This window comes from Poecilia latipinna, unplaced genomic scaffold (genome assembly GCF_001443285.1).
Source record: "Poecilia latipinna isolate Pla-1442-1.1 unplaced genomic scaffold, P_latipinna-1.0 Scaffold797, whole genome shotgun sequence".
In the NCBI taxonomy this organism is placed as follows: domain Eukaryota; kingdom Metazoa; phylum Chordata; class Actinopteri; order Cyprinodontiformes; family Poeciliidae; genus Poecilia; species Poecilia latipinna.
Window position 1 is genome coordinate 216,824 of NW_015113413.1, and position 24,744 is coordinate 241,567.

At 38.0% G+C, this 24,744-nt stretch overlaps 1 protein-coding gene across 1 annotated transcript in view; it reads left to right on the top strand.

The window, feature by feature from the left end:
• The window catches only part of LOC106956208 (protein tyrosine phosphatase receptor type N2), a 183,725-nt gene that overhangs the window by 87,055 nt on the left and 71,926 nt on the right, over positions 1-24,744 (top strand). The window contains exon 12 of the mRNA XM_015046893.1: positions 8,695-8,759. Within this exon, the coding sequence (XP_014902379.1) occupies positions 8,695-8,759 (65 nt within the window). The remainder of the gene's footprint in view (positions 1-8,694; positions 8,760-24,744) is intronic.

Here is a 24,744-nt window from a genome sequence, read left to right on the forward strand (position 1 = left end):
TTTGCAAAAATTTTTTTTTTCAAAAATTTGAAAATTTTTTTAATTTTTACTTTTTTTTGATTTTTAGCATTTTTTTTTTTTTTTTTTTTTTTCAGAATTCTAGATTTTTGATTTCCTAAGATTAAATTTCGGTTTTGAGAAAAACTTTTTTTTTGTTTTGTTTTGTTTGTTTTGTTTTTCCCCAGCGGCCCTAATAATACATTTTGAAGAAACACATATTGAAAAGTTCTTGTGACTTTTACTCAACAATGAAGCCAAGCTGGAGACGCTTGTGAAAAATTTCACAACCCTTACCCCCTCCTCAAGAAAAAAATAGTTATATGAAAATTCCCCTCTCACCCTCTGTGGGTGGTCTCTTTCATCCTCTGAGCTCGGGTCCTCTACCAGAGGCCTATATATATATATATATATATGTATCAAAACAATAGAGTGAGATCCAATGTTGCTGTCAAACTGTGCTGTAAACCCAGAGAGCTGTTGACAACACAGATTGAGACTCATTGTCTTACCAGACCTTAATAATCCTGTTACTACAAATCCACCTGACCGTCCTAAATCAAACACCAGGCAGTATTTACTCTGACTGTCCCCAGAGTTTTTGCCGTCCTGTCATTTTGGTTCTCTTTTATCCGAAGATGGAGAGCTGTTACCTTTTCCGCACCTCCTTCGCCTCCTTGGCGGCTTGAAGCCGATGGCTCGGCTGCGGTAGGTTTGATAGATGGGGGGGGCCTTGCTTTTGGCAGCCTTATCTCCAGGCTCGCCAAGCAGTCGTCATCTGCCACTTATCGCGTCTATAAACACCTCCTGTATATACTCTGCTTAGGGGGATGGGAGAGAAAAAATGGTGGCAAAGGGAGAATGCTTCAGGAAATAACCTGAGGAAGAAGCAAATACTCATATTGATAAATTGGACAGAGTATAAAATATGTTTGTCCTGCTGGCCATATCTGTTAGCCTCCTGATCTATAACAAACAAAAATATATGATGGAAGAGCAAGGGAGGAAGACAAATATGAAAAAATGAGGTTCAGTACGTTTTGAGCGCAAATAGAAACAGAATAAAAGTTTTAGGAAGTGAGATTCCAGTCGGACATAAAGTGCTGAACGTTAGCAGCTGAGTAACATGATAAAATGTTAGCATGCTCTCCTCCTGCCTCTGAGTGTCGTCTGGTTAGTTTATTTCTGATGTAGTTGTTGGTGGCGAAGTGAACTGTGTAATTAGAAGCCGTCACCCCATTAGAAATTACAACCAACATAAAACAGAGTTATAGAGTTTTTGAAATCGTCAGCAGGAACTAAAAACATTCAAGCTTTACACGGTTTGTGTGTTTGGTGGTCAGCAGAAAGACACATTCTTAATAAAAGGGCATTAAATATGTATAGTTGTATCAGTTGTCACACCTTTAAACTACTGGATTTAACTGGATAAAACTGTAAAGTGTAGGATACTTGCACTAAAAAACCAAAAACTAGACTAAAAATACTTGGTAATTCTTGTGTTTTTGCAGTGTCTGACCTCGAGAGAGATTTTTTGTTTAATGAAAGGAAGTCCTTGATGTAAATTACTGTGAAGTCTGGTGTTTATCTGAAATGGCAGTTTATGAGTTTAATGTCAGCATGCCAAAGAGTTTTAGCATAAAGAAAGTTTAGAAGAGCCAAACAAACGTCAACTGTTTTTCATAAGCTAAAATTGTGACAAAATGAAGTTGAAACCAGTGAAAACTGTAAAGCGATGAGTTGTAGTTTTTTATGAGTGGGACAAAAACTAAAGAAGCAATTTGAGAAAATGTTTTTTGGAGCTAAACTATTTTAGAGGTCACTTCCTCTTTTTATGACTCGACTCGATTTCTCAAAGGTCAACTCCGCTCACTTCCAGAAAGAAACTCACTTTTTTCAGACTTCTCCAGCCATAGATGCTGTTTCATATGGTTTGAAGAACCAAAAATGTATTTAATGTGGGATTACTTTTCTGTGTGTTTTCATCTGTGTGCTGCGTCCAGAAGTTTGTTGTTTTGTGGGTATTCATTTGCGAGTGGTCTGGATGCTTTCCTGTCGGTGTCTCCAGGGTCTTGTGTGTTTAATAAATTGTTTCCGTAGACTAACGGAGGTGTTTATTACTTGCCTTTTAAAATATGAATGAATCATGTGGAGCGGAAGCAAAGACCTAAATGACATCAATTAAGGCGATAAACGATGTTTAACACATCAAGGGACACGGACACATTATGGGTGTTGGATAAGTGCATCGCTGTGAGTTCAACCTCAACCAAAATAATTCAACATGATTAGAGATGCAGACTCTGTAACCCTGAGGTTACATTTAAAGCCAAGAAGCGTTTTAATTACCTTTACTTTAGGAGGTGTACTACTGTATAAAACATTCAAAACAGGGCCTTTATTATAGATTCCTTCATTTAAAGATACAAACTCCAAAGGTTACCCTGGAGACCAAAGTTTCTCCTTGTGAGAAAAAGCTTCCCAGAAACTCCTATACTAATATGAAAGTTACACTTTCCAAATAACTTTATCTAAAGAGATCTAAATGGAAGATGATCATCCTTCCACCATACTTTAGGTCTTCCTGGTGATAAACTGTTTATTTTCCAAACATGGTTTTATGCATAAAGGCTGAATCTTTCCATTTCAAAGCTTGTTGTTAATTATTCCCATAGAGCTGAGTTGTGCTGTTGTAGGTAACAGCTCCAAACCGCCAGGCTTGATCAACCCGTTTCTAACTGTAGGGTCACCAGTGGTGTTCACGGAGCTTTAACTGGTTGTTGTGTTTTACTCTTACGTACCTCTGAGCTGCTTGGATGTTTTTGTGCTGCAAGGTTCAGTGTCATTGGTAAGTTTCCCAACCTTTAAGTAAAAGCAGAATGTTTATTTTACTGACATGTTCATGCATTTGGTAGAATTTGCTGATATTTGACACATTATAGATGCTTTCATCACCCTGAGTGGGTCAAACTGAACATGGAAATATTTGATTATATTGACTACTAGAAAATGTAGCTTTATATTGCAAGGCAAAAGATTAAATAATCAATATCCTACCTGCACAATGTGTACAGAAGCTCACATGGCTGAATAAAAATGAGTAGTATTTTTTACCTTTACTTCTAACATAATCTTAGCATAATAATTCAGCAAAACTGTAGTTTGACTTGAATTGGATTAAGGTAATTCCCATGTTACTCTCTGAATCTATTTCCTTTCCTATTTTTTTAATTTATCTCGAATGTTTTTATTATTTCTCCTTTTCCTCATCCAAGCGTCACTTTCCACTGTGAACAAGTTCTCACTGTTTACTGTACACATTATTTTCTTTCTTCACCAGACGATGTTTCTGTCATCATCTTTCTGTCGTCTCACATTTTTTGCTCCTCATTTAATAATGTTTTGTCCTCAAGTGAACTCTTGATGCTCCATTTGTTCAGTCTTTTTAAATGCAATTATTTTTGGCGTTTCTTTCGAAGCCTTTGCAACTAATAACGCTTTGCTGCTTCTTTCTAGATTAATGCAGCCAATAACATCAACCACCGGGGGAGTCTGGGGTCAAACTCAACTGGGAATAGATTTAAAGTTGAAAAATTGATATTAGAAATTAAATTAGGATGACTGAGACTCGACTAATATTTCTTTCTTTGTAGAAACCAACAGATAAGACTTGGGTCATTCCAGCAACTTTAAGTGTTGGTAAATGTAGCCTCATAATTTTATTTACTTTTTGAAAGCAACAATTAACCTCAAGCTATAAAAAACCCAGTTTAACTAGAAAACTGGTGTATAAAATGATGAAAGTTTCATTTTAATTTGTTATTACGTTTATGTGAAATGTTTTCTTTTGTGAAACATTTCCTGAGTTTAACACTTTTAATTACTGTGATACTCTTAAAAGTATTTATAATAAACTCATTCAAGTCTCTTTTGTGCTGTGAAAACAATTTTTCACTCGTCTTTTTTATATTATTCTCATATAACTTCATAAAAAATCTTTTAAATAAAACTTCTTCAAAGGAAAACATCTGGAATTGTCACATTGATCTAGATCTATCATGGACTTTGGTGTTGAGTCTAACTGCTATACTCAATTTAACTTTCCTTTCCAGTCACATGAAGCAGATGCTATTTATCTTTATTGTTAAATTAAAAGGTGCTTTAAGAAAAAAAAAAAGTGAAAAATCCAGCAAGACATTTTTCCTTGCTGAACATTGGTAACATAACAAAGTTCATCATATTCCTGTTATGTGTTGCTGTGAAGGCGCCTGGCTCTGCGCCTTTGCTTTTTGACAGATAGCCATTATTTCTCCACATTATATGGGCTGTGAAATGTAAAGGTGAGCAGGATGTGTGGAGGTTGTGTGGTTGGGGTAGCGGTGGTGGTTAGCGCTTGAAATAACGACCCATTCTGTTGGTCCAAGACCGTTGGAGCCAGCCGGGGCCTTTTTCTTTTGTCAGCGGTGAAAAATGAAGCATTTCTGAATCCACAGCACTCGCTGTGCTTCCCTCTAGGCGCCTCAGATACATTGAGTTAACATAAAGCAAAATTCAAGATGGGGGCGGCATCGTTGACAAATGAAGCGCCTCCGTGTGTTTTGGAGGACAAATAAAGGGCCCTTTTCTTTTTTAGAAATAAGATTTGCTCCATGTTTGTTCCCTTCAGGCTCAGTTTTCCACTCTGGCTTGAATGTTTCTGAGAATGACGATGGAAGATGGAATATTCTTGAAACAGAAAAAACAGAGAATGATGTGAGCAAAGACCATTTACCTTCAGCCTACAGACCATTGCTGCTTCATTCCCATTTTGTTACATTACAGCTTATTTTCGCACCGCGCTGCTTGTCAGCCTGAAAGAAAAGTCGCCGCTCTGTCTGATCACGGCACCTGGTCTGTTGCAGCCTTTTAAAAATGGGTCCAATTTGGGTTTCGGCAGCGAGAGCTTGCTGGGGTACAAATGAGGCACCTCAGCTCGGCTGTCCACAAGCTGTGCTCTCATCCAACTTGGACTCATTTACAGTCTGCAGGAGAGAGGAAGAGCGGATGGTCCGAATAGCCGTTGGCTGCGTTTCGGGGAGACCGTGGCGTTTCGAGGTCCAGAGACTTGTGTGCTAATTAAAAGGAGCTTGCGGCCTGTGATGTAGTCACGCTCACTGGCTGCTATGGCCGCCACTCCAGGACGCCAGACAGACGGTGGCATTACTGTGCAGTTTCCTCGTTCCCTCCGGATGAAAATCATGTTGAACATTCTCTCATGTTTGTGTCTGAGAATGTCTGATTCTGCAGCAGCCATTAGATGTGTGTGCATGTAGGTGTGACACTCTGTGGGAGAGAGCTCGTCTATTAAAGCTTGCCCAACACTGAAACTTGAAGCACTTTGGCACATTCAATTATGAAGGCGCATTGAGGATCAAAGTCTTCTGTTGTTTCAGGGAGATGAGGGCTAAATCTGGCTCCGTTTTCCATCTATGACAGATTTTTATTCCTTTAAGCAATTAATCAAAGGGGCAGTATTATGTACAATTGACTTTTTTCAACTTTCCATCCATCCATCCATCCATTTTCTGAACACCCTTGTCCCTCAGTGGGGTCGGGAGGGGTGCTGGTGCCTATCTCCAGCTAACGTTTTTCAGCTTTCCATTATGTCATAATTTTATCCCCTCATCAAAAACAAACCTGGACATGTACGATTCAGAAATCCTTTATTCTCCCATGACAACCATTCAGCTCTACAAAACGTCTCACACCGGAGCCCTCCACCATAAGTCCCCCACTCAGCTCCTTCAGACTAGCCAGAAGTAATTAGCAAACACCTGGTGGAACTGCTGAGCTCATTATATGAGCTGCTTTTCAGTGAAACGCTGGTAAAAATGTTGCTAAAGGGCTAATAAAGGGGCCATGTTGTGATGACTGCCTGTCCTTTTCAAAGCAATAAATTACTAAGTTGATTTTATTTTAAGTTAGATTTGAAATAAATAGCATTTTATAACAGCTGAAGTTAATATAGTTATTTGTTTTTTCTATAAAATGCCAGTCTGCGCCTGGAGGACATAATAATGTCCCTTTAAGGGTTAATGGAGGATCAATGTTGTGATGACTTCCTGAAGGCGAAGCTTCAGAAAGAGTTACGAAACATTAAATTACAAAGTCAATTTTTTTAATCACATTTGATATCATATTTACAGCAACTGAAGCTAACATAGTTGCTCCATTGTGCTGTAAAATGGTATTATTTGCCTGGAATAATGCATAATACTTCCCCTTTAATGTCTAATAAAGCAACACTCCAGCACTGTGGTGCAGGAGCTGTAATACGCAGCATTTTGGTGTGACTGGACACAAAACCAATCACCTTAGATTGGTTTAAAAGCACCTCACCTCTGTGCGCCTCTGAATAGTCACTTGGGCGCACTTTAAGTCATTGGAGTTGGAGTAATTACCATGGAGAAAATGTGGTGTAGAAGAATTATATCACCACAGCCGAAAAGTCATGTTTCCTGTAAGTAAAAGTCAATTAATAATTCATGCTGCCTTCAAGAGTGAGCTGATAGTTCATCACACAGAGCTGCTGTACTTCTGTGTGGGCTGAACTACTCAAGCATGGCATACTTCTGCCCACTTCCCATTTTTTGTTGCTACAAGGTTTTAATGTGAGAGGAATCTAAAATCGAGGCAAAAGGCAAGGAAAGCCTCGGCGGGTTGTAACACCAGACCAGAAGTTTGTTCAGGTGTTTCTCAAGACGGACGGCTGACAATGACAAACCAAGCCAGCCTCCATTTCTCACTGAAGGGAGTCTGCAGATGCCGGGCTTTGACAGAGCCATTAAGACATGTCGGCTTCCTGGGACATCGCCACAATGCCTTCACCCTACTTTGTCCAATATCTTACATGAATCAGTCACTTGTTACTCAAACACTTCACTCTGACTTTGTTGTAGTGGAAGAAAATGTGCTGCATCTTCTTTCAGCTTAAAAAGAAACACTCCAAACGCTAATATTTTTGAAGCTGTTTTTATCCAGATTCATTAGATGTAAAATTGATTTACGCTTTTTTTTGTAAAGGGTCACAGACCAGCTTCAGGGCATGTAAAGTTCACATCAATGTGAGTACAAGTATATTTCAGAAGATTAGTGATGATCGGCTTCATCCAAAAGCAGCTCTATTGTGTTTTTGGGACATTGTTCCCTAAAACATTCCCAGCTAAACTTAAACCATATCATGAACTGATGAAAAAAATGAAAGAAAAATGCATTAATTTACTGTCAAATCTGCCTTGAACTCGGAGTAGCTGGAACTCCGTGTCCGCAGTGACGACACAAGCTGGAGAAAAGAAACAGGACCAACTACCAACTCGGCTGATTCAAGCTGAAATGAAACGTGTAACAAAAACTGAGGCTGAATGAAAGCAGTGCAGCCTGAACAGTCTGAAGGAAACTCATGGTGGATTTTGTTGTATTTTTGGTAAATAATCATTACACCCTGAAAAAAGAAGATGATGACAGTGACACTCCCACCCATGGTAGCAGGTTGTAATCTTCTCAGGGTAACTGTGGTTTTCAGACAGTTGCAGCTCACTGTGCTTTGCCATTAGTACAGTATGTCATCTGATTTTCTCCAAAATACATTTTAAGGTCGAGACCTGCGATATCTCCACACGTTGCATAAGGTTAGCAGAGAGTCGTGCTCTGACAGATTGAAAGACTAATTGTTGAAGCTCTTTGGAGGAGTATGACAGCATCAAGACTTGCTATTTGCATATCCTTCATCTGCCTGGTGTGTCAACAAAGGAGGTTTGCTCTTTCCACTGCTGTATTCAGATGCAAAGCAAAGTGAATGTAATTATGTATGCTTTCTTTTTTTCAGAACATTTTGTTCTGGTTTTAATATGCTCTCTATCATGAATTTCAATTGAAGTCTTCTTTGTTTCCCTTTACATTAATGGGTGAAAAAAGAGAACGGTGCAGGGTTTAATTGTATTTGTGTGGAAATGTGTTTTAGTATTTGCCTGGCGGCAAGTTGGGTTAAAAATTCATATTTCATAAAGAGATGATTTGCAGCAGTAATGGCTCTTTTAGATCACCAGCACTGCAGAGGTGTTGCCGGCCGAATGTTTGGGGAAAGATCCAAAAGACGACATCACTGCCTTTAAAATCTCCACAAATCAAAAGTTCAGCAGTTTGTCTTCAGCAAAGAAAAACAATAAACATGAAGGAAGTAGAATACGACTTGAACAAATCAATCAGAATATTCAACTCCTAGCATCAGGAAAGTCTAGAATGTAAAGACCAACATCTCCTTCACCTGCGTACTCAATTAAATGTTTTCTAAAGACTTCATTTCCTATTCATTTCATCAGTAAATTTAACCAAGCAGGATTCCCAAAGCTCCAAGACAAACCAGCTTCAGCTTCTCCCCGGTGTGATTTAATGATCGTCAGGAAAATAAAAAGATTGATTCTTTTTTTCTTCAAGTTATTAAAGCAAGACATCCAAAAGCCTGTTTGGTAGATTTCCTTCTGCAGATTAACACCAACAACAATATCTGTGTATATGTAGCACATTTATGGAAACTTCGCAGATCATTCAGTAGAAACAAGAGCAGGTCTGGACGGTTTCTTGAACTTCACCTTTTTACTGTGCTGTTTTTACTGTTAAGCTTTGGTGTAATAAATATTTTTGTCTGATTTCTGATTGCAGTTAAACAAAAAGCTGATCTGGAGAAGGAAACCAAGCTCACCATCCTGGAGGCTGGAGTCGCTGATGTGAGTCCAACCTTTCACTTCCTGTTTTCTCTCATAGCTCAGATTTAAAGGATTTTACTGCTGAGCCACAAACTAGTGATTTAAAGATAAATATGGAATGCAGATATAAAGCTCTCGTTGAACTTCTATTGAATATTGTGGAATGAAGTGATTTCATTATTGAGTCAGAAAACTTTGTGTTTAAATGTGAGGATCTTCAGATCTCAGTCCAAACAGCAGGTGAGTGGCTGAAGACGATCAAACGTTTCTGCTGTTCTTATGAAGCAGCTCTGTTTTTATCCACAAAGCTGTTTGTGTGATTGGTGTTCGTATGAATGCACAATGAAGTCTGGTGTAACTAAGTAACAGGCTGACCTCAGTCATAATACCAGAGCAAATATAAAGTTGTATTAAGTATTTATTTTTTTTTATCCAGGCTACTCTAAAGCAAGCTTTGTTGAACTTATTACACCTGAATGGAAACTTACTCGCTCTTTGTTAGAGGTTGTAATAGCATTATTAGTGGTTATTGAGAGATTACTAAATCTATATGATTATTTATAAATTCAGATGTTAGGTGTAGTGGTAAGTTATCTTTAGTTTTACCTCTGAACCACTGACCACAGCATGAATGAAACAACAGAATAAAAACAAAACACTCTTTGAAAGTAAGCAGAACTTCATCACCATCCTTAAAGTTCAGCTTCTCTCTCGTTTTCCTGTCATCTCCTGCACGGTTATTCTCCACCAGCTCAGCCGTAAATGGACTGCTGAGCGTCTGCTCTCCACTATTGATTCAAGAGTGATTTAGTAGCGATGACGGCATGCTGTTCGCCGCGCTCATATAGGAGGAGGGAGCAAGAAATGGTTTTAGAAAAGAAGGCTTGCAAGAGAAAAGAGAAAAGTTTGAGGGCTGAAGGTGAGGGATGGACGGAGGGTCTGCTGAGGTGATCAATACCAGACAATTATTGCCAATCGAAGGCATGTTGTAGGAGAGAAAACTATAGAAAGTCCCGTCATCTAAAGCTGCAAGACCAAAGGGAAGCAAAAATCTGCAGCTCCCAGCCTGCAACACAGCATCCATCATACCCCTCACTCTGTGTTTATTATAGTTCTATCACATACTGTAAAGTGAGAATATTAGCATACTTCATCACACTGACAGGTTGAAAATAAAACAGATGAGAAGTTAGTTTCAGCAGTGGAGAGGAGGCCATTTGTTCACTCGCAGATTTGCAAAGTGGACCTAAAAAAAGGCCCGTCGCTTTGAGCATGGGGTTTATTTGGCAAGCACACGGGTGAGTTGTCGTTTTCCTGCACGATAATGGCCTGATGTAGTAGTAATGTGAAAATGTGTTATTCCAGTGAAACGATAACGGGGTGAGCTGCATGCAATAAACCCGAAAAGACAAAACAGCCGAAAAGTAAAATTAATCATGATTTATTGCAGGGTTGTAAAAGTTTATGCACCTTAGAAAGAAGCCGTGAGCAGGAGCTACCGGCTGAGAGTGGATCAACGTAACGGATGGACGACGTTTGTGCTCATCCACATGAAATATGACAAAACATCTACACTTAGAAAATGGCATATTTGACTTTACATATTTGACATCAGATTTCAGACTAATAGTGAATTAAAATGTTATTCAGCTACAAGGTTTAAGTTCTGCATAAATGAATTATTTTCACTGCAAAGAAGTGGCTTTTGTTTTGTTTTTTAATTTGCCTGATTAAAATTATTTTGCTTCATTTCTTGATTTCCACTTTTTATCTCCAAATTTACAGCCGTTCTTCTGTGAGAATAAGATTTTAAGGATAAAAATGGATGTTTAATGGTAGCAGTTTCTATTCAACAAAGAGATTCTGAGGTGCAACCTAAGGATATATGTGTGTGTGTGTATATATATATATATATATATATATATATATATATATATATATATATATATATATATATATATATATATATATATATGTATATATGTATATATATATATATATATATACATATATACATATATATATTGGTGTATTTAGATGTGATGCATAACAGTGGAGAATGTGCTCATGAATACAGAGTACCCTGCATGTCTTTAACAGATTTCTGCAAATGTGTCTGCAGACAAGACAGAGTTTGGAGCACAAAGTTTTCCATTTATAACCCAAACCAGCGTGCAGAGGAACTTTGATTTTTTTAACAATTTTAAGAAACATGAAATAGAAAATATATATTTTTAAAAAAGCTATACTGCAGCTTTAAGCAGTTCTTTGTTTCTTAATTTTTAAATTAAGAAACAAAATGTAAGTACATTACACATTGTGTAATGTACTTCATGCAAACAGTGCAGATATTTTAAAATATGACTGAGTTTGGTCTGACAATAATTTACGTAAATATGCATAAACAGTTTGGGCTGTGTGGATGGATGGATGGATGGATGGATGGATGGATGGATGGATGGATGGATGGATGGATGGATGGATGGATGGCCATGTTACATCTTGTGCAGCACCTATCTTTTGATTTCCTTTCCAAGCTAAACATAAATTTCTATGCCAGGCATCACAAACATTGGCAGGTTTCAGTTCATTTCATGGAAAATGTGCAGCGGTGTCTAGTTTTTTTATTTTTTATTTTTTAATGTGGATAATGATGAGACACAGTCAGAACTGGCAGCAGAAGAGTTTTAGAAATCAACCATGCTGTCACGTTTGAATAATTTTCATTGCTCGATATTCCCAGAGTGACTCAGCAAATCTCCTGCTGTTCATGATTCGTGACGCCTCTCAATTTTTTTTTCCAGACAGTTACGCTCTAAAATCTGTCATTCAAGTTTTTTCACTTGGAGACTTAAGTATTTTTCTTTGAGTGTTTTTGTGTTTTTCTGAATTTTTGCCTCCAAGGTTTGAGCAACTTTCCTAAAGGAAAAAGTCACTAAAAATTGTTATGCAGAATGTGAGTCTGCATGCATGCTCCTATATTTGATTAAATCATATAAAGTTTGTACGTTATGATGAGCTTTCAAACTGAAGTGACAGAAGAAGCTGATTTTCCTTTCTTTTGACCTTCTTCTTCCAATTTATTCATTAATTTCCTTTATGTAATCATTTGAGCTTTCAATCCATTTAAATTGTAAATTGTGACATTTTTTGCGTTCCATTTTTTATTTCTTTGCAATTGAACTTTAAATTGCATTTTTCGTAAACTCCGTTACTCTGTTCATACTTTTGCAAAGATTTTTTAGAAACCTTAATTTAGATCTGATTGTATTTTCTTATCGGCACGCCTGCAGTCAAGGTTCAGTTTTGCTTTGACACGTTTTTATGAAGTTGGAACTATTGTAGTTATGAATGAAAGAAAATTACACATATTAAAGGCTAAAACAAAATACTAAGTTTCAGAAACTTTCAACATTTTATTACCATAACCTGTGTGTGCGATTAAATGAATTTTTTCAGCGACTGAGGCTGTAAGGTAAACAAATGTTCTGAAATCATCCTCAAGATAATTTATGCCCTTGAACTAATGGCATGTAAGAATAAAACAGGACTAGAAAAATTCACAAAGCTGCACTGTCTGCTTTATTTTACAGGCTGGATTAAAAAACACATTAATGAATAAGTTTACTCCCAGGTCACAGTTTGTTTCCAGTTACAAATACAAAAAATATAGACATAATCAAAAATCTGGAAAAAAAAATTCTCCCCTTCAAGTACCGGGTCCGTTCATCAGATCATGGTGAAATTATAAGAGCAGCTTCTGACTATATCAAATAAAAATCATATTCAGGACAGCATTGCTGAAATAAAAAGGCAATACAGAGCAGCAGAGAGCACCTCATATCTATATAAAAACTATAACTGATTCATTTGACCGCAGAGAGGATTGGCTGCAGCTAGAAAATGTTCTTCACCTTCTAGATATAAACCACCGTCTTTCGTACTGATCTGAGTTTTATTCCACGAAGACATTCAGCAGCAGCATGAATATTAGCAGATTTCACTTTGAAGAATGTTTAACAGCTCATTTAAAATGAGCTTTTTGAGATGCAGGTCTTCCTTTTTGTGCACTTTTTAAAAAGGAACAGTTATACTTGCATGTAGTATCTGCAAATAGGTCTGTGAATGCATCGCTAAGGTTTTATACTTTCTGGTGAAATACTGTAAATACAGAAATATTATCATGGTTTAAATCTGAACCCTTTACACCATCAGACCTCCTCAGACTTCAGCAAAATTACCTTTTAAATAAAACAGAAAATGTCTTATTTAGTTTGTAGTTTTTTTGGTATTTTGCATTCCTGTGGTTTCATCCCTGTCTGGAGATTATATTGTGTTGAATAAAATCTGAGTGTATTGGTGGTTGTTTTGCTGTAGCCACGATGAAAATGCTCCGTGATGATTTTACAGGAAGTGTTTTCCTGCCTGTGGTTTCGAAGGTTGGGTTGATGGTATCTGTTGTAATGACACACTATTGTTGTTTGCACCATGAAAGCAGAGCTGGATTTGAAAGAGCATATTCATGAAGCATCGAGGCCCGGATCAAGGCTGCCTGTTCGCCGTGTCGCTCTGCCCTACCTGCAGTTTTTGTCACAAAGAGAGAAATAAATAATCGAAACCCAAAACAACGACATGCAGGCAGAATGCAAAGGAGGCCGAATGTACATGAGATTTAGATCTGTGTGTGATGGAGTGAGAGTAATCCTGAGTGTTCTGTGTGGGTGTTTTTATTTTTTTCACATGCACTCTCTGCACTCTTTTATCCTTGTGCATCGCTTTCCGTAGATATTCAAATGGGTTCATGCAAAAATTAGATGGAGAGGCTGTTGAAGTGTTGGTTCTCCTTTCTGTCTGCAACCAAAAAGTCTTTGATATGATAATGACAGCTCGCCACAGGGGCACCAAAGGCCAGATGCATTCAGAGATTCAACCCAGGTGTCTGTCAAATTCTGAGCTCTACCTGCTTATAAGACACAGAGAGCGGAAGGAGTCTGAAACAGTTTTCTGTTGGCTTCTTAAAATCTTGTCATATTTTGTACCAATTTTCACTGTCCTGTGAAATGAGAGTCGCTGTAAACCATAACAATATGTAACACTTTGCAAATGTTACAATCCTATTTGTTTACCAATTAGCTGCCTGTTTTGGAATTTAATGAACCAAAGCAGATCAATATAAATATTTCTCGTCTTTATGAAATCTTAAAATAGGAAAAAAAAAAAACACAAACTGAGACGCATCTGTTAATGTGTGCCAAAATTTCTGTTAATAGCTTTTTGGGAACTTATTAGTCCTAAAATTAAATAAAATGATTAATAAACTAAGGAAATATGAAACATTTCACTGTCTTTATTAAAATGGATTATTTTAAAGAGCACTGGATTATTGCTTGAGCTCATGAGTGTTTTTGTGCCTGATCTGTTTGGAAATGGTCAGGTAGTGTTGGTGTGTTGAAGTGGGCTGCCTTCCCACTATTGTTCTGCATCTTTAGCAAAATGACAACTGCCTTATCATCATCTTCAACCCATGAGGCAAAACGTATGAAGATTAATCAGCTGTCCTGTTTCCTGTGAGCCTTGCAGACTCCATGCAAGCCGTTTGTGTTCGGCTGAGATGTCTTAGTCGAGCGTATCGATAGTATGCATTTCTGGTTACAAATATCTTCATTTCCAACAATCGGACTGGGTGTTGGGAAGCTTGGTGAGCTAGCTGGATGCCTACTGCACAACTATTTGTGCTAACTCCACTGTTTCTGCACCAAGTAAAAGTACAAAGTCATAAAAATGTATCTTGATGCAGACAAGTCTGCCTTCAGTACATGTAGACTTACACGGGGTTAAGTAACCAGAGTGACTGCTGGTTGTCCTGATGGGATCTAGTCTTTATAATCTGCTGTCTCGCCCCCTGAACTCCTTTGACGGCTCTTTGATCTCGACCATAATGTTGGAGATGTTGGAATGGCAGAAATTGATTTTGGGGACATAAATATCATAGATTGAGTGATTAATCTGTAGGCTGCATGGTTGTTAGGATAGGCGGTTTCTGCATAGAAACTCTGAACCCATCTGGCCCAATCTGAGCTGGAATCCAGACCGGGTTGCAGCTGATCTACCATTAGCCCCCAAAAGGATGTGATAAAAAAAGCCGACTTACATTTGTATTTCATAAATATGGAAGTGCTATTTGTTCTCCATGTTATTTGTTTACTTAGCAGACTGTGCAAGTTCAGCGCTGTCTTTCTTCTACCTGTTCTGCATTCTACTCAGCATGTTCGGCTCACACTGTTGTGACTGTGAGCTATGCTTCAGCGGACCAGCTTGTTGCTTTCAGAGGCTGACGGGCGCCCGCTGGTCTTTCTGGCAAACAGCCTGGCACAACAGACATCTGCTGTGCAAGGCTCACACCTCCTTTTTCTTGTGGCACAGGTGCTAAATAGGCTGTTAGGCTCAGTGCAGGTCACCTGGATAGTTAAAGTAGGAAATAAAAGGCTATATTTTCAATGCACGGTGAGGATGATTTTTTATTTCTTTCCTCACATGACTTGCTTCAAAGAGGCTGTTCAAGCTGAAAAGGTGTGTGTAGTGGCAGCAGCATGGAGCCTGGAATTATAAACCTGTAGACTCGGTGGAGTGTCCTGAATATTAAACTGTGATTTTAGCTGGACAACACACAGCATTAACGCTTCCTGTTAATGCATCACTGAGCAAATGGCTTGGTGATCTAAAATGGCCTGTCTCATCAGTGACGAGTCACGCTTGATTGGCCAGGAGTATCTTGGCTTGGTAGAAGTCTTATATTGTGGTTAGGTCGCTAAATAATTACAATGTCACTGTTGTAAGAAGGGCTTCACCAAGGTGTCCCCATACAAATAAAGGTCCATGTAATTACATACAAAGTTACCTGCATGCATAAATAAAAGCATCAGGATCTAATCAGGCGATTCTGACCTGTCAGGTTGAGGATAGTCACAACTTTGGACTCTGTGGCTTAGAATATCTTTGGGTTCGACGTTCATGTCATCTGGAAAAGGATTAGAGCCACAAAAAAAAAAAATCTGACATTTTTTTCTCACAATTCAGAATTTTCTCCTAATTTTGGCTTTTCTCAAAACTGTCACTTTAATCTCAGAGTTCTGATGAATTTTTTTCTGAATTCTTTCTTCAATCCTTGAAGTCAGAAATCTAAGGAAAAATGTGAGTAAACAAGCCAGAATTCAGAGAGAGTTGGAAATCTGAGAAAAAAGTTCTGGGGAAAAAAAAAAAAAAAAAAAGAATTCTGAGATTAAAGTCATGATTTTTTTTCTGTGGCCCTCATCCTCTTCTGTAGGTTTGAGTCCAGATCTTTGATTTTATTCATTCATTCATTTATTTTAGAATTTATTAATAGATTTTTTTGAAGCTCTGAGCTGTATGGATGAACAGATTTTTTTCCAGGAAGGATGAACATTTTGGGCTCCACCTCCAAAAGTATTCATACCCCAAAGTTTAATAAATTTTGTATAATCGATCAACACAAAGTATTCCACAACTCAAAGGAAAATGACAGCTTTCAGGATTTTCACTTATAAAAACCTGAATTGTGTTATTTTTGCATTAACCAGACCAACCAAGTCCTCAAATTTGAAACAACAGAACAAAACACAGAAATGAAAATGTGTAAGTTATGCAAGTATTTGTCATAAGATGATTTTTTTTTTTTTTTTTACTGAACACCTGCTTTGCTTAAATCCTCCGGTTTTCCAGCCGCAGTGACATTCTCCACGCACTGCGTGGCATCTGCAGCTGAAGGTTCCTGCTAGCTGCGAGGCTGCTTGCTCATCTGCATAGCTCATACCGGACTCTGGCCGTCTGACTGGAAGACACAGGCCGCTGTGCTCCACAGGTGGGCATGAAAGGGTTTGTTAGAGCCCGCAAGGCTGAGCCGTAATCACCGCCGCCCACAACAGCAGCCATTACAAGCTCACCAGAATATTTCTGCCTCCGCGTGCTGATGCATGCTGCCACCCTGCAGCTGACGGAGCTGATGTGCAGCGGTGGAGTGATCTGTTTGTACAGCTGTGGTGTGGGTGTGTGTGCAGGCGGTAATGGACAGAGGTGCCTGTGGAAATGCAGAATGCATCTGCGTATATAATCGTAAACTTTGCTGGAGAGGAGAAAGCGCGTAAACAATTCAGTGAAACGAATGGAGGGATCATATATATAAGCTGGGGAACTGATTTAAGTTTTCATTTAATTTTATTTTCTGACTTTAGTTTAAAATGTTTGGGTTTATGCAATAAAACTGCATACACATATTTTTGTATGCTATTTTGGAAAAAAGATATTCAGTAAATAAGTACTGAATAATGAAATTAGCCTTCTCGAGCAGGCTGCTCTGAAATTCATACATCCAATATGTGCAGCACTGGCTGCAATTATTATTCAATATTTGCTTTAATCTTGCAATACCATTAAGTTATCACAAATGGATGAATGTTTGTTAGTGCAGCTTTTTGGGCTTGATAAAATATTAAAGGTGGATTGAGCCACTAAAGTCTGATACTAGCATAATTCAAATTCTCATTTCTAAAAGTTCTTTAAGACTTCAAGCTTTCATTTAAACTAAAAACTACAAAAAAAAATCCCCTGGACAATTTTTGAGTGTAAAGCTTATGGCGTTGTGTGTCCTGTTGTTGTAGACTTTTTTCATGTTTTTTTTTTTTTTTTTGGTGGGGCGTTGCGTGTTTGAACCATTGTTCTCTGGTTTTGGATGCTGTGGAGCTGGAAGGATTTTTGCTCTCACCTTTTTACTTTATAACACTCGATGCTTAACCTTGCCAACAAGGTGTTGTTTTTACGACTGGGAGCAGCTGATTAGCGTCTCAAACGCTCAAATAATACCCGAACTCTGACCCCTGAGTCCCCGGGGAGTTAAAAGGAAACAAAGAGGAAGTTCAGATCGTCTCTGTTTATCATAACGGGCTTGGATCACATCCTGTGCTGCCTCTTCCTGGTTTTCTAACAAGACAGAGATTTAAAGTGGAGTAGCAAAAGCAAACGAGTCAGATTAGCAGTAGTTTATAACTGATGGTGTCAACCAGAACTTGTTACTTTGGAATATTGTCTCTGCTGCCTGAGAGCAACCGTTATTGTCAGAGGCTTCGTCAGGTTTGTTGCGAGACTGACTGCTACTGGGGATTCTTACCGCACATAACTTCACCATCCATGACGACTCATTGAAGATGCATAGATATGAGTTATGACATTTAATTTCACTTTAGCATGAGCAAAAAAATAAATAATTGATTCAATTTCAAGCATGATTAAAACACATGGCACACTTCAGCAGTGTTTATCATCTTATATTACAGTTTTCTCTATGAATTTAGTATTTTTCTAGATAATCTGTTTCTTAGCCAGTCTGCTGTCTTCACCTCGTCACAGTTTGGGTCACAGGGCAGAAGGAAGGGCCGTCAGGGAGCCCCAGGCCAGAACACTGCATCACATTCTGGGTGATCTGAAGTGCTCTGAGGGATAGATGTTCCCCACAGTGAGTTTGTGTCTGTCTGGGGTCTCCTCTCTGTAGGATGAGCCTGGAAAACCTCCAAAGGCAGAAACATAAAGGTGTCTTATAAGAGCTGCGTTCCTACATGGCAAATTGATCTCCAGGGAGGGGAGCGATCCGTTCTGACAGCGGGCCGTGTTGATTGGTGAACCTTGAATGAACGAAGGGGACCGGGGAACAGCATGGGGGAGGGGGACACACCTGATTGCTCGATGGTCAAACTTTGACTCCTGGAGCTCTTCTCCACCCAAACGACTGAAAAAACAGAAACGTTGGAGTTAATTTAGGATGTTTGTGTTGGTTTGTGACTGCTGACATTTGATTAAGGACTGTTTATTATTCTTTATAGTGGTCCTCACTGATTTGAGGAAGTGTTATTAAAAAATACTTGATATAAATTATAGTATTATGCTAAATTCTTGAATCAGTCTTCATTTCTGTGTTCTGTCGTTCCTGAGGTCCAGTTTAAACCTAAATCTAAGTTTTTCTCTTTGAAAAACTGTCTTCACTTCGTCACAGTGTTACAGTGTCACAAGTTACTTAAAAACAAATTCCTCCTAAAGTCGGAGTTAAGTGGTTCGGTCAAAACACAACTGAAGTTTTGGTACTTGCCTAAAATGTGTGAAAAAAGTCAAAAGAATAGATTTGGCTAACCTTGAGAAAGTCTGGAAAACTATAACAGTTTAAAAGACTGAGAAGAAGATCTGGTTGCTTGGAAACAAAAATATAAAGAAGTTTTTTACAGTACCTGCAAACTATTAAAACACACTATTGTTTATCTCATATCAATCATCTTTTTTTGGTTTTTTCAGTTTGTTGCTCTGCACTGGCCATAACTGTTTGCTAGTTCAGTTTAACCTTTCTTTGTATGTTTGAAACGCAGCTAATGGGTGTTTTTATGCTTTTTAATTAATGTTCAGTGAAGCCTCAATAAGTGGTGTGCTAATTGTTCACATTTGGAGTTAATTATGATCTCGGTTGTGTTTGCCCGTATCTGCAGTCAGGGCAGTTTAAATGACCTGCCATTCTCCACTTTGCTCTCAGTTTTTCTTCTGTGTCGCTCTGGACATTTTACTTCAGTCTGTCACATTACAGTTTGCTAATGTAGCCGTTTCATTTACAGCATGAACAGCTTGCTGAGTTATTAACACTAATCTATTCTCAGGTTATCACATTACTGTCAGCTCCTCTGTTTTCCTGCTGAAGACAAATGGTAGAAGATTGATATCTGTATTGATGATGGTTCAGTGCTCCACTCTGATGGATCTAATCTGATTCACCATTAGGCCTTTTGGTACTTAAACCAATAAGTACCAAAGAAAAAAACAATGAACAATTTAATATCTTCCCATTATGTTTTAGAAATACGTTCTAATGGTGATGCTCAGTTATCGGGTTAAAGGCAAACAGGTAGAACATTTTAATTTTAATTTGAGTAACTAAAACTAAAAGCCAGTATTGGTGTTCTTGATCTCTGTTAAACTGCTCCTTTTTTTCTCACAGGATTTAATTACCATTTTCAAATGTTTATTCTATTTTATTTTGGAAAGCTCAGTTTTGGAAAGACGTTAAGAACCTGACTCATCATATAAGGCGGGATAAAATATTGGAAAAAGGCAAGACATGCCCTGAACTAAAAGAAATTCAAGACCAGATCAGAAACACTGTGAGTGACATCTATAGATCTGTAAATGAGTTAAAATTTGTGGCAGGACTCAGTTAATATTTAAAGAGGCTCTGTAATTAGTTGAAATTGCTGCTGTCTTTGTAGATCTCAACAAGCTTTTCTGATCTGGTTACATGAAGGTTATTATGCTCTGAATAGAATTGAAATCCAACCAAAGTCAAAGGTGGCTGAAATGAATGATAAATAATGACATGTATGATTTATAATCTAATAACAATCAATGAACTGTAGAATAATTTAATCATGTATGACTGATTTAATCAGTCAGTAATGTTTAGCTCTCTCTTTATGTGTGACCCTCCTGCTCCCTGCTAACATTTCTGTCCTGTAATCTGTTTTTACGTTGGCAGTTGCAGGAGACACAGCTTGTTGTAACAAGTGCATTTTCTAAATGATAAATTAAAACAAAGTGACCAAACTTTGATTTCTTTTTTGCGGCTGATGTTAAAGTTGCTTAGCCTTTACAGAGAGGCTTATTATTACGACAGTGTAGCACAAATGGACGCCTTTAAAACTGTCTTTAAGCTTTTAGACGGACTTGACAGAGCCTTCACCTGACCTAAAATGAGTTTTGAGTGCAACCATTTCGTTGTTGAAAAGTGTACATTATCATCTGTGTACCATTTCTTTACTTCATTACAAAGCTCAGGGTGAAACAAAGTGAGTGGTAATGCTGGGAGAATTCTGTTTTTATGCTTTTCTTGAACCACTAAGACATCACATCTTTAATGGTCCTTTTTTTAAAAGAAAGTTTAATGCACCAGACATTATTGCACACCAACTACCTCCGCTGCTGTTTTCCGAGCAGTTTTGCAACTTTAAAAGTGCACTCCAGGCAAACAACACGGTGCCAAATAATGTTTTCGATCGAGCAATCTCCCACAGGTCTGACCTTGGCAGCTTTTATCAGGTGATGAATACTTTCAAAAGATTGCAACGGCTGGTTTATAGCCAGCCTCCATCCAAATACTGCAATTCTCTCTGCCTTAACCTTCCTGCCAATAAAAAGGAAGATAATACTTGATTGTAGATTTCATCGCATTGATAATTTCATCTAAATTGGGAAAAAAAGAGGAAAACATTTAACTGTTGATGGAGCTTTATCTGCTACTTCTTAAAGGACATCTGTGGCTCTTCCACATTTAAATCCCCGTTCCCCGACACATCCTGCCTTTTCTCTGTTGGATCCGAATGTTTGCAGCAGTAAATAAACCGTTTGTGTTTTGATAAAGCTTAAACAGCCAGTATCGAACATTCAGCAACCATGAAATGAGAGCAGTGATCAGCGTGATGGATGACTACCTGTCTTCTAGGTGTCTGTCACAACCGAGTGATTGCCGTCAATTAGAAAACTCCACGAGGGAAGGCTGATTAGAGAATTAACTGCAGGAAAGATAAAGGCTTGCTTGGCGATGATTCTTCTTGTTTACCTGATACTTACCAATAGAAAGCCAATTACTTTATTTCAAAGTTTACTTCAGATAAACTAAAGGACAAGATTTGAATTCTTCAAAAAAAAAAAAAAATCAAACAACAGGCTACTTGGCTTGCTTTTAAATTTTTAACTTGGAATTTCATGAATTAACAATTAAGAAATTGATTTTGATATGGGTATGTTTCATTAACAGCATTCACTGTTTGTGTTCCCTAGAAAATGTTGTCTTACCGTAACTGAGCTTTCCAAAAGGCTGTCACTGTTTCCTAATCCACCGTTTTTCTTGATCTAAAGACATTAAAAGCTCAAAGGAATGAAATAGAGCAACGTTGCTGCGATACGTTCAGCTTTCCTGATACCAGAATAAACTGCTGACATGCCTTCATACAACATATTGGGATGTTCGAAATTTGCTCTCTGCTTGTTTTCTGGTTCCTCTGATTTCTGAAGGTAAACTCGCAGCTAATCTGCAAACATAAATCATCAAAACATCAAAAAGCTGATCAGCAACAGATTGATTTCCATTGATTTAAGAAGGAGGTACATTATAGAGTGACTCTACTGCGACTTCAACCTGAGAAAATTTGCTGTATTGCCTTTAACATGTTGCTAAGAAAGTTTGAAGAAAGAAACTGTAACTCTAAAAAAACAGTTTCTGGCAACAGATTCTGGCTAAATCGTGAAGCCAGAAACTTTGCCAAGCCTACCGACTGAGCTGTGATAGTTTACAGTGAAATTAGAGGTTTAAAGAATTGTGCTTGCTTACTTTGGAAAACAACCATAAACTCTTTGAGCTGCATTCAAAGGAATACAAGTTGTGGTGTCAGGGATGAGTTTACTGGTGAATATCAAGATTAATTTCCTGTTCTTTTCGGCGTATTTGATCCTAAGTTTTATGTGGCGCCTCCTTAAGAATGAGGATAATAAATGATTCAACTAAAGATTTGCCTCAGGATAGAAACTTCACTTTAGCTGAAAGGCAAGGAATTTCATTGGATGAAACAGTCATAACTCACTTTCATATAATAAATGTGATTTCATTCACTATTCTTTCCTGAAGTTGCTGCGAGCTGCCAAAACTAAAACAAGATTAAAACAAGAAGCACGAGCAGATTTATCCTCGTCGTCAGTTTGCCAGACTGATGCGATCGAACCCAATGACGTAAATCTTGGATCATTAGAACTTGAAGTTTATTTCTTTGTAATTTATTCTGTTTTAGAGCATTAAAAGCCAAACAGTACCCGCTCTGGGGATCGCTCAATTGAATTTTCAGCTTCTTCCATCATTCCAGCCCTTCTCTGGCGTGGATCACACCAAAGAGTCTGGCTGTAAATCTCTCACCACCTTGTCCTGACACTTTTTCTCTCAGCGACTGCTGGCCGCCGGCACGTGCGTCTCATTAGCATTGGCTTGGTTTCCCCAGATTAGCAATAATTAAACTGTGAAATTGGAGCCGTTACCTTAAACTGGGTCGTAGCTAGGACGCCACGAGTGCCGTGACATTGCCGGGCAGGACGCTGATGAGGGAGGAGGGGGGAGACGGGAAAGGCTGGCAGACTGGCTTCCTGCCACAGGTCCTCCCCTCTGCTTTGAGAAGCAACAGACGGTCAGTCCATGAAAAAGGCTTGCCAAAGAGCAGCCTCAACCGAGACGAACTCAAAGCGTTACCTATTTAAATCTGTGTAATGGAAGAAGGTCACTAAACTTTACGAATCAGTTCTCCAGACAGACATGTTCAAACTGCTCCTGGTCTTTTCATCTTTAGAGATGCTGTGGAAATATTCACATCAAAGTTCTCACATTCACATTTAAAGATTGTTCTTCTGTTGTTGCTGTTTTGGAAATATTTTAGTTCATGAAACACATTTTATTCTCAAAGATAACCTGATCCAAAACAAAATGCAGTTTTCAGATAATTAAAGATATTCTAAGGAAGGTGCTTTCTGAAACTTGCACGTTTCAGCTAAAATATTTAATGCCAATATTGTCCTATGCCTGTCTTATTTTTATGACCTCAAGTCGCTGTTTCCATTACAAATGTACGCAAATCGTTGTTCATGTTCCACTAATGTCAAGAAAATAGTTTCACAGTTTCTGTGTTTACATTAAATGAGAAACATAATTAAAATCACATGTGAACATGTTTGTTCACATCACACCTGCATCCTCTTTGTCTTTCCCACCAGCAATAACATCTGGTTGTTTATCACATGACTTGTGTGATGTGTAAAAATTGTTTCCGTTGCAGTTTTGTGAAATACACTTACTTTAATACACCGAGAATACCTAGTGCAAAAACTTAACAAAAGCCATGTTTCTTCAAAATTGACAAGGTTACATTTAGTAAATTTATTTTTGCGAATCCAAGTTGAATAATTTTATGGTCAATGAAAAGCAGCCAGTTTTGCTAATGTTTGTTTTTACTCTAAAAGTGTGCAGCTTGATTTTTCTGGGTGTTCTTCCCTCCCTACCAGGCCATTTTAGTAAATAATTTATTCTTAATAGCTCACCTGATTAAATGAAACCTATAGAAAATGGAAAACTTTAATGTTATGACTTGAAGAAAGCATTTCAGTATTAACACCTTCATTTTCAACAAATTACAGAAACAAAAGTTAAAAACAGTGGTGGGTCAACTGTAACAAAAACTTGTGTTTTTCTTGAAGGGCTGCTTGATCTGGGTTGGTCCTTTAACAATAAGGTAAATCTTATTGGTTTTCTATAGGATTCAGGTACGGACACTCCACTGAGCTACCCCAACCGGCTTAATGATTTTTATTATCAAAGAAAAATATTTCACTTTCATGTCATAAATGTGGTAAAGCATCAAGATCCCCTACCTTCTTCCGTTTCTTTTCTTTCATCCACTTCTGTTTTCTGTCTGCCTTTGAACATACATAGTCTTTAGAGCACTTTGATGTTTGTCTTTTGTTTTAAAAATGCATTTTGTTTTTTGCTTCAGCCTCCTCCAGCCTGAGGTCTGAGTTGTTTGTCTCGTCTCTTTTTCTTCTCTGAGAATATTTGATATAAAGTAGGACACAAGCCCTCTATAATATAGATGGAAACTATTTGATTATACAACAGAAACATGTCTTTTTTTGTTTAGCCTGGATTTCTGTATTACACTGACCAGCAGCAAAATGACAACTTTACCATGAAAATAGTTGGTAGGGTAATGACTGACTTCTGTTTACTGAGTGAATTATTTTTTAGTTAAATAATTCTAAATATGTACAACAATAGTTAAATAGTTCTTGAAATGGTTATATTAACGATTACCGTATTTTCCGCACTATAAGACGCACCTAAAAACCTTCAATTTCCTCAAAAGCCGACAGTGCG